Here is a 12,000-nt window from a genome sequence, read left to right on the forward strand (position 1 = left end):
AATAACTCAAGCAGACAAAAGAAAAATAAATAAAAAAGAATGAAGAAAGCTGAAAGTATTTCTGGGCCACCATTAAGCAAATAAAAATTTGTATTATGGGTGTTCCAGAAAGAAAAGAGAAGGGGAAAAGTGAGGTAAACATATTTAATAAAATGATAGCAGAAAATGTCTCAAGTTTTGGGGGAGAGATGGATATCCAGGTCCAGGAAACCATTTGGTCAAATTAGCAAAAGTCAAAGACAAAGAAAGAATTTTAAAAGTAGCAAGAGAAAAGCATCAAATCACATATAAGAGAATTTCCTTTCTACTCACAGCAGATTTCTCAGCAAAAACCTTATAAGCCAGCAGAGAATAGGATGATATATTCAGAGTACTGAAAAAAACCACCTTGCCAATCAAGAATATTATATCCATTAGAGCTATCCGCAAGAAATTAAGAAAAAATAAAATCTTCACAGACAAGCAAAATCTGAGGGTATTCATCCCCACTAGACCAACCTTACAAGAAATACCTAGGGGAATCTTGTATCAGGAAGTGAAAAGATGACAACCATCATCATGAAAACAAGAAAAACTATAAAACTCACTGGTCGAGCTGATACACAAAGGAGAAAAAGAAAGAAAGAAAGTCTTATCACTACAGAAAACCACCTTACCACAAAAATAAACAATAAGAAAGAAGGAAACAAAGGATATATAAAACAACCAGAAAATAATAAAATGACATTAGTAAGTCCTACCTATGAATAATAACCCTTAATATAAATGGATTAAATTCTCTATTTAAAAGATATAGCCTGGATAAATGGATAAAAAACAAGACCCAACTAACTATATATGCTGCCTCCAAGAAACCCATCTCACTTGCAAATACACACATAGCCTGAAATTGATGGGATAGAAAAATTATTCTATGCAAATGTAAACAGAAAGTGAGCAGGAATAGTTATACTTATATCAGAAAAAATAAACTTCAGATTAAAAGCTGTAAAAAGAGATGAAGGACATTAAATAATAATAAAGAGATCAATTCAGCAAAAGAATATATATATATATATATATTCCTAGCACTGGAGCTTTGAAATATAAAAGAAAATATTATTAGGTTTAAAGGGAGAGATAGATCTCAATACAGTAATAGTTGGGGATTCAAATACCCCACTCTCAGCACTGGACAGATCATTTACACAAAACATCAACAAGGAAACATTAGATCTAAACTGCACCATAGTCCAAATGGACTAACAGACATTTACAGAATGTAAATAGCTGAATAGCTTCAGAATACATATTCTTTTCATCATCACATGGAACATTCTCCAGAATTGACTATATGTTAGAACATAAAACAAGTCTCAGAAAATTTTTAAAAATTAAAACCAAGTATTTTATGTGACATTATGGAATAAAACTAGACATTGATAACAAGTAAAACATTAGAAACTATACAAATACATATAAATTAAATAACATGCTCCTGAATGACTAATGGATAAAGAAATAAATTAAGAATTAAATTAAAAAATTCCTTGAAACTTAAAAATAGATTAAAATAGAAACACAGCATATCAAACCTATGGGGCACAGTAAAAGTATATTAAGAGGCACATTTATAGCAATAAATGCCTACATTGAAAAACTAGAAAAATGTCAAATGAACAAGCTAACAATGTACCTCAAAGAACTAGAAAAGCAAAAACAATCCAAACTAATAGAAAATAAATAATAAAATTCAGATCAGAAATAATCAAAATTGAGAATAAAAAATACATAATATCAATGAAACAAAAAGTTGGTTTCTTGAAAATATAATCAAAATTGACAAATCATTAGCTAGGCTAAGCCCAAATAAATAAAGTCAGCAAAGGAAATGAGATGTCACAGTGGACACCACAGAAATACAAAGGTTCATTAGAGACTAATATGAACAACTATATGCCAATAATTTAAAAAACATAGAGGAAATAAATAAATTCCTGGATGTATACAAACAAGAAAGATTGAACCAAGAAGAAGTAAAAATCTGAATAGACCAATACAAGTAACAAAATTAAACTGGTAATAAAAAATCTTCCAACAAATAAAGGTTCAGTACCAAATGTTTTCACAGCCAAATTCTATTGAACTTTTAAAGAAAAATTAATACCAATACTTCTCAAACTATTTCAAAAAATTTAAGTAGATGAAATTCTTCCTAACTCATTCTATGAGGCTAGCATAACCCTAATACCAAATTCAGACAAGGACACAACAACAGAAAAAGAAAAGTACAGGCTAATTCTTCTGATGAACATAGACATAAAACTCCTCAAAAAAAAAAATAGTAGCAAACCAAATCCAATAACACATCAAAAAGACAACACATCATGATAAAATGGGATTTATTCCAGAAATGCAAGGATGGCTCAACACACAGAAATCAATAAACATCATATATGACATCAATAGAATAAAAATAGAAATATCATTTGATATCTCAAGAGACGCAGAAGAAGCTTTTAATAAAATTCTGCATCCCTTAATGCAAAAAATTCTAAATAAATTAGGTATAGAAGGAAAGTATCTCAATATAATAAAGGCCTTATAGGACAAGCTCACAGTTAATGCTTACTAAATGGGGAAAAGCTCAATGCTTGCTCTAAGAATTGGAACAAGTCAAGGATTCTCACTTTCACCCTTATTCAACACAGTACTGGAAGGCCTAATAGCCAGAGCAATTAGGCATCCACATTGTAAAGGAAGAAATTAAATTGCCTGTGTTTGCAGATGACATGATCTTACATATAGAAAAACCTAAAGACTTTACCAAAAAATCCTTAGAACTAGATAAACAAATACAGTAAAGATTCATGATACAAAATTAACATACAAAAATCAGTAGCATTTGTATGCATGATCAAGGAACTAGCTGAAAAAGAAATCTAGAAGACAATCTCATTTACAATGACTATAAAAAAATGCATAAAAAATGAAAACAAACCTGGGAATAAATTTAACTAAGGAGGTGAACAACTTCAAGGAATTTATGAGGACACAAAACAATGGAAAGACACCGAATGTTCATGGATGGGAAGAATTAATATCATTAAAATGAAAATGCTATCTAAAGCAATCTATAGATCCAATGTAATCCCTATCAAAATACCAGTGATACTCTTCACAGGAAGAAAAAATCCTAAAATTTGTATGGAACACAAAAGACTCTGAATAACCAAAGCAGTCTGAACAAAAAGAATAAAGCTGGAAACATCACTCTACCAGACCTCAAAATATATTATAAAGCTGTAGTAACTACAACAGCATTGTAATAGCATAAAAACAAACATATAGACCAATGAATAATGAACCAGAAATTAATCCACATATTTATAACCAATTGAATTTTGACAAAGTGAAAAGAACATTCATTGGGGAAAGGGCAGTCTCTTTAATAAATGGTTCTGAGGTAACTACATATCCATATGCAGAAGAATGAAACTAGACCCCCACCTCTCACCCTATACAGAAATCAACTTGAAATGGATCAAAGGCCTAAATGTAAGACCTGAAACATAAAACTACTAGAGGAAAGCATAGGGAAAATGCTTCAGGACATTGGTTTGGGAAACAATTTTATGAATAAGACCGCAAAAGCACAGGCATCTAAAAAAATAAACAAATTAGACTATATCAGTGTACAAAGCTACATAGCAAAGGAAACTATCAACAGAGTGAAAACATAACCTACAGAATCGGAGAAAATATTTGCAAACTTCTCATCTGATAGGGTATCAATGTACAAAATACACAAAGAACTCAAAAATTTCAACAGTGAAAAACCAAATAATTCTATTAAAAATGGGCCAATCTGAATAGATATTTCTCAAAAGAAGATATATAAATGGACAAGAAATATATGGCAAATGCTCAACCTAACCAATGCAAATAAATCTACAATGAGATATCATCTCACCTCAGTTAAGATGGCTATTATCAAAAAGACCAAACAACAACAACAAAAACAAATGCTGGAGAGCATGAGGATAAAAGGGAATTCCTATGCATTGTTGGTGGGAATGCAAACTATAACAGCCACCATGGAGTACAGTATGGAGGTACCTCAACAGACTACAAATAGAACTACCATGTAGTTTAGCAATTCTGCTACTGGGAATTTGTCCAAAGGAACTCATTATATTGGAGAGACGTCTACACCTCCATGTTTATTGCAACACTATTCACAGCAGCCAAGATATGGAATCAATCTAGGTGTCCAACAACAGATAAATGAATAAAGAAAATCTGATACATATATACCACACAAAACTATTCAGCCATAACAAAGAATGAAATCTTGTCATTCATAACAACATGGATTGAACTGGAGGGAATTATGTTAAGTGAAATAAGCTAGGAACAGAAAGTTAAAACTGCATATTTTCACTCTTATGTGGAAGCTAAAAAATGTTGAACTCATGGGAGTAAAAAGTAGAACAGAAAATATGAGAGGTTAGGAAGGGAGGGCTAGAGAGAGACTGGGATATAAAAAGTGTAGCTAGAGAGGAAGAATAAATTCTGGTGTTCTGCAGCACTGTAGGACAACTGTAATGAACAACAATATATTGTATGGTTTCAAATAGTTTGAAGGAGAATACTGAATGTTCCCAACACGAACAAATGAAAAATATATGGATGGTGGTTATTTTGATTACCCTGATCTGATCACCATACATTATATGTATCGAAACATCACTACGTACCACATGAACATGTACAATTATTTGTCAGTAAAATAAAATAAAATTTAAAAAACTTTAGCTATCATCCTATGTGCAATGAGAAGTTATTATAATATTTAAGTGAGGGAATGTGGTTATGCTGTGGTGGTTGAAAAGTGTGCAGTCTGATGCCAGTGTAGAAAATGCACTGGAAGACTGTGTTAGCAGATGCAGATAATATAGTTAGGAGGTTATTTAATACGTCCAGGCAAGAAATGAATTTGTCTTGGCTTTTGAGGATAAAGATGTAATTTGGAAGAAATAGTTGGATATTTTTAGCAGATAAAATCTAGAGGTTTTGGCAATGGTTGAAACAATGGAGTTGAGGGTGAGGTTAGTGTAAAAGGTGTGTCCCTGGTTTATGGCTTGCATAAATGCTTGGTTGGTGACCTTCTTCCCTGAGCCAAGGAACACTGGAAGAATGCCAGGTTTGAGGGTGGAATAGGGGAGGTCTTAATTTCAGATTTGGACATAATAACTCTAAGGTACCTTGGGGATTTCCAAATGGAAATCAAGTTAATTAGGTGTGTTGGTTGTGGCACCAACAAAAAATAAGCGGAAAGAAAACAAGCTTATTATAAACTTCACTCAGTGATATTTTATAAATATGCCCCTACAGTGAACCCTGAGGACACAATGTGTAGTTTTAATTGTTATGACTAGTTGTGTACGGATGGTTTGATGATTAGCTTACAATGTCCAATAGAACAACTTTGACTTCATTCCATGGAGAATCCCTTAGAAACACTAAGGGGATTTAAATTTTTTTAAAAGATTGATTTGAAAGTAGAAGAAAGAAATGCTATCTCCCTGCAGTTTGAAGTTTCTAAGGAATTGTGTAAGCAGTGTGAAGCAATACACAATTAATACTGCTTCATTTCTGTACCTTTCATATTACTTCCAGAAAACAAGCACGTTTCCAGTTTCCCAATGTTTTCTAGGAACTGGGTGAGGATGCAAAGATTTTCATAATTTTTATTACTAGATCTTCGTAATTTGTCTATAAGGTAACAAAGTATCTAAGTAAGAAAATTAAAATCCTAGAGAGTATTTTTTTTAAATCAGCAATCAAAATGTGGACAGACAAGAGAATGCTTGCCTAAACATGTATTTTCCATCGGAATATTTACAGTGGAGATAACACAATTGTTGGGAAGACTTTAAATAAAGTTTGGTTAATAGAAGAATGAAAAATGAAAAACTTAAGTAATAATGATAAGAAAAATCCAACATATTCAGAATTTATTTTATAATGTGAAAAGTTTTCTTAAGAGTTATAAGATATGCTGCTCAAATCTCTCTTACATGTGATTTTTCAGAATCTGTATGACTGAAAAATCTGTATGACTCAATGTATTTATTTTTCTTTTCAAGATAATCTAGAAGGATCTATAGTCACCAGAAAACTTCTCTTTAAAGTTCTGTTAGAGACTATTTATAAATCATGAAAGACAACTCAATCTCCTTATTTCATGCAAATACCAAATGTTAAAATTCACAGCAGTCACAAAAAATAAAGTATACTGAAATAAAATTAATAAGAACATAATAGAAATTACAAAAACTCTAAAAAACCCTGTTGCTCTATTTGAATCTCTATCTTATACAATTATAAATGACTTTGTAGTGTTATAATAAATCCCATCTCTCAATGCTCAAAAGTCTTTCCCATTGATAATATTGAAAAGAATATGGGCATTTGTCTGAAGGCCATTTCTGTATTTAACTGATATTTAAGTGCAAAATTTAAAGATTATTATCTCCTAATTTTACATTAGAATTTTCAGTGCCAAAACATCTTACAAAGACAACAGAATTTCATTGTTCTTTTCTCCATCATCACATACATATTAGAGACCGTTCTTTAACACATCCCTTTGTATATGTATACAGATACATATATATAATTATATAATTTCATATAAAAGATAATAATGTATATACTGCTTTTCTAATAAAACTTTTTTTTGACTCATCCCCTTGCCTTCTCCAAAACTTCCTTCGTTTTTACTACTATTCTCATAACACTTTAAAACCAGGGTTATAAACTTAGTGTCTATTATTCACATTTTTCTCCAGGTGAAAGAGTGATTTGAAAATGCACTACTTTGTGAGGCTGAGGCGGGAGGATTACTAGGGGCCAAGAATTCAAGACCAGCCTGAGCAACATAGCAAGACCGTATCTCTGCAAAAAATACAAAAGTTTTTTGTCTGCGCAGTTTTTTAACTTGCTCAGGTCCCATTTACTTATTTTTTTCTTGCTGTGATTGCCTTTGGGGTCTTCTTCATAAATTCTTTCCCTAGGCAAATGTCTATATGAATTTTTCAAGCATTTTCTTTTAGCATTCTTATAGTTTCATGCCTTAAGTGTAAGTCTGTTATTCACTGTGAGGTGATATTTGTGAGAGGTGAGAGGTGCAGATCCTGTTTCAGTCTTCTACATGTGGCTATCCAATTTTCCCAGCACCATTTATTGAACAAGGATTCTTTTCCCCAGTGTTTCTTTTTGTCTGCTTTGTCAAAGACTAGATGGATATAATATGCTGAAATAAAAGAATAGAAAAATTAGACAGGCATGTTGGTGTGCACCTGTAGTCCCAACTACATGGGAGGCTGAGGCAGGAGAATTGCTTGAGCCTAGGAGTTTGAGGTTGTGGCTCTGATGACTTCACTGCACTCTACTCCAGGCAATAGAGTGAGATCCCGTTGTTAAAAAAAAAGCATTGCTTGTTTTACAATAATGAGATCATTTTATTTGAACTTATCTGTATCTTACTTTTCTCAGATAACTATGCATTGTGGTAAATCTCAATTCAATTAATATAGCTCTTTTTTTCATGGCTGAATTTTATTCCACAATATGAATGCACTGTGATTTATCCAATCATTTCATTGTGAATGTGTCTGGTATTTGCCTCCTTGAACAATAATGGATATTTTTGTACATTTATCTTTGAATAGTAGTGCTTTTATTTCTAGGATATATGTGTGTGTGTGTGTATGAAAATGGTAGATAAAAGGGTTTACTTTTTTTTTAAATTTAATGAGATTACATAAAAATTGCTTTTCTAAAAGGCTGTTGCAAAAAACGGTTTCACAAGTTATAAATGAGAGTATCACTTTTCTCACCTCAATCAGCAGTGGGTATTTTTATTCATTTTAATTCTGCTAATATGATACATGAAAAGAGAGGTATCTGTGTGTGCATGTGTACGTGTGTGTGAAATTTTGGTATCTTTCCATTTCATTTATTGGTCTTTTCAATTTGTTCATCTGTAAACTTGCTTATTCATATTATTTACCCATTCTTCTTTTAGACTGCATGCCTTTTCTTGTGTATTTTAACAGTTATTTTATGTTACAAACATATATCTTTTATATATATATATATATATGGTGAAATATATCTTCTAATCTATTATACACCCTTTGACTCTGTTGGATACTCTTTTGCTATGCATCAAAATTATATAGTAGCTTTGTCTTTATACTGGCCTTAATGTTTACTCTAATACCTGTGTTACATTATCATCTCCTAAATTTCTTAGAAAATATTTATGGTATGAGGTAGAAGCCTAACTTTATTTACTTCCAGACAAACAACCAGCAGTGCCAGCACAATTCATTAAATCAATCATCCTTTTCCTACTGGATTGAAATATCATATTTGTCTTATGCCACATTCCTGTATATATTGGAATCTATTTCTGAGCTCTCTATTCTATTGAACTGATCTTCGTGTCTATTCTTATGCTCAGTATCTTAATGTTTTGATTATTATGACTTTTTAATATAGTTTAATATCAATTAGGGTACTATTGACTATTCTTACTGTTTATATTTTTCTGGGGGAAAATGCAAACTTTTAAAGATATGAACTTTAAGATGAATATATGCAATCTAACCCTGTTAGACTGAAAAGGATTTGCATTAAGTTTACATGTCACTTTAGGTAAATTATCATTTTAAGACTTTTTATTATGGAGAATTTTAAACATATATAAAAGTAGACAAAGGTAAAATTTTAAGCTACTAATAAAAAGCACTTCTTGGGAAAATGTTTGTCACACAAAAATGTCACCAATTTTATGACTGTTTTGTGACTATTTCCTCACTTATTCTCTTGTTTTAGTGATTGCACAGGTCACATATGGCAGAAGAAAATAAGACTCTGGTGACGGAGTTTGTCCTCACAGGACTTACAGATCATCCAGGGCTGCAGGTGCCCCTGTTCCTGGTGTTTTTTCTGATCTACCTCATCACCATGGTGGGCAACCTGGGCCTGATTACTCTCATCTGGAAGGACCCCCACCTTCACACCCCCATGTACTTATTCCTTGGCAGTTTAGCCTTTGCAGATGCATGCACTGCATCCTCTGTGACTCCTAAGATGCTTATCAACTTCTTATCTAAGAATCATGTGATATCCCTCTTTGACTGTATGGCCCAGTTTTATTTTTTTGGTTCCAGTGCAACCACAGAATGTTTCCTCCTGGTAGTGATGGCCTATGACCGCTATGTAGCCATATGCAGTCCCTTGTCTTATCCAGTGGTGATGTCTAATAGCCTCTGTACTCAGCTTATCGGTGTTTCATATTTTATTGGTTTTCTGCATTCAGCAATTCATGTAGGTTTGTTAGTTAGATTAATTTTCTGCAGCTCCAATGTCATACATTATTTTTACTGTGAAATTTTACAACTGTTCAAAATTTCCTGCTCTGATCCTATGGTTAATATACTTCTGGTTTTAATCTTTTCAGCTTGTATACAAGGCTTCACTTTTATCACTATCATAATCTCTTACTCCTGTGTCCTCTTTGCCATCCTGAAAAAGAAGTCTGAGAAAGGCAGAAGCAAAGCCTTCTCCACGTGCAGCGCCCACCTGCTCTCTGTATCTTTGTTCTATGGCACTCTCTTCTTCATGTATGTGCGTCCTGGGTCTGGAACAGCTGAAGACCAGGACAAAATGTATTCTATATTTTACACCATAATAATTCCTCTGTTAAATCCTTTTATTTACAGCCTGAGGAACAAAGAGGTTATCGGTGCCTTGAGAAGAATAATGAAGAAATAAATAGTTGTCAGACAACTTTCAAACTGTTTCTTCTTTACCTTCTGCTGAAAAAAACCCAAGTCCTACAGGTTAGGGCTGGTGGTCAGGGTGGTCCATGAGCTGTGTGTAAAGGAACCCAGCTTTGTATATGTTTACTTGGATATGTGTCCAGTCACAGTTTGGTGATATTACCTATAACTAGCTTATTTAGAAACATTGCATTCCATTTGTATTTGAGCATTTAGCTTTTGCAAATGAACTATTTTCTAGGGACTTCCAAAATTACAGGTAGTAATTGGCAATTTTACTGTGACATCTGAGAAATACTTATTGAGAAGTAACTCTGAGGCTGGCATAGATCGTTAGTTACTTATGTGAATGAGCCCAACTCACCTCTTTAGACCTGCAAGTTAATAAGACTTTGTGATTCTCTGCCATATACAGTAACTCCGGTTGACAGATAAAAATAAAACTCCGATTTTTGGTAGAATATATTTCTGAGGAGAAATTTACTGTTCAGTAATAAAAGTTAGAAAAAAGTAAAAATTCTAAAAAAGAAATTGGTGTATCTTAGGAAGAAAAATGGAAGCTAGTATGAATTTAAGAGTGGAACATCAACTAACTATATTTGTATCTCCACATACTATTTTAGTCAGGGATATGGAATGTAGAATGATATTGAATAATTTATAAATTTAGGAAAATTTTACTGTAATAAAAAGCAAGTTTGGAGCCTGTCAGTATTAGTAGGAGCTGACCAGGCAAAAGGCAAAAAGATTAGATCAGAGATAAGATGCTGGTTTATTATATAAAGATATGAGTGAAAATTGTGCCAATTAATTACATATATATACATACACATACATATATCTGTCTATCTATCTATCTATCTATCTATCTATCTATCTATCTATCTATCTAGTCATGTCCCTGAATTGGAAATAAATTAGTGGTTGAGAATTTATTGGCACAATTTTACATTTACTATATGAACATAAATGATTCAACTTTTTTTTCAGTAAAACAATTAAGCAATCTTTTGGGGTTTTTTGGCATACTTAGGAAAAATAATAATACAAAATGAGAATTAAGCTTAAGTTGTTGAAGAATGAAGATATATTTATTGTTCCAGTTATTTGCAAAACACATTAGCTTTTATCTAGTCAATAATACCAATGAATAAGCTAAAAGATTTATTTAAAGATTTAGGCATATGATATTAATCAATAGTTTTTATCACTTACATCTATTTATCATATGCACATTATTGGAAAAAGTCAACTTGTTTGTATGGTCTTAAGATTAATTCCAACAGGTCCCCAATAACAAAATTCCTTTAAAAAACTCCATATAATTTAATTTATTGTCTTTTAAAAATGATCTGTATTTGCAGATAATTTTCAGCAATATCATGCAGCTTTGAGACTCATCTTGTTAACAGTGTAAGCTAAATCTTAATTCCCTTAACGTTTTTATTTTCTGTTTTAGTAAAATACTTTTTCTGTATCTTATTCTTGGTCTTTTTAATATAGTGCCCTAAATACTTTTTATTATGTATGTAAATATAAATAAATTTATTTTTTCATTTAAATGGTATAATGTTTTATTTCGAGTACCTGTAAAAGAAACTATGTTTTATTTTTAAAAATTATTTTATGATCTTTATAATTGCACAAATAATACAGGATTTTATCAGGATTATATTTAACAAAATCCCAACTATTATTTTTTATTATCATGGAAAGAAAAGGGTAGTTTTTCCTGCAGTTTGAGCGCTCCCTAGAGAAGTGACATTTGGGCAATCTTGCAATATTAGCTCAAGATGTGAATCAATTCAGAATAAATCACTGGTATTGGTCTGAACTGCCTGCTGATCTGAAATGTTCCTAAGTATATTGTACCAGTTGTCAAGAATGTTTATTACATAACCTGTATATTATGGAAGGCAGCTGTACTAAAAATTGGAGGCAATGTAAAAACTCTCTAGGTGCTAGGTAACAAGTTACATGAGCTAAGTGAGCCTAGATTCTGCCTGCACTTTCCCTGTGGTACTTTGATCTGTACTTATATCAGTTTGCATTCGGCGATGAGACTTGGGAAGCTGTATTTGGGTGTCCATGGCCTTAGGAATTTTGCTGCTGTTTATGCTGCTGCTTTACCTGTTTGTTATCTTGCTTACAGATAAATAAA

General features: G+C 32.1%; 1 protein-coding gene across 1 annotated transcript; it reads left to right on the forward strand.

Moving 5' to 3' along the window:
- The first annotated feature begins 8,907 nt into the window (after positions 1-8,907).
- LOC105859392 (olfactory receptor 5AC1) lies at positions 8,908-9,831 on the forward strand. The gene has a single exon (XM_012743164.2). The coding sequence runs from the start codon at positions 8,908-8,910 to the stop codon at positions 9,829-9,831; it is 924 nt and encodes a 307-aa protein (XP_012598618.2).
- The last annotated feature ends 2,169 nt before the right edge of the window (positions 9,832-12,000 follow it).

This window comes from Microcebus murinus, chromosome 1, assembly GCF_040939455.1.
Source record: "Microcebus murinus isolate Inina chromosome 1, M.murinus_Inina_mat1.0, whole genome shotgun sequence".
Classification (NCBI taxonomy): Eukaryota; Metazoa; Chordata; class Mammalia; order Primates; family Cheirogaleidae; genus Microcebus; species Microcebus murinus.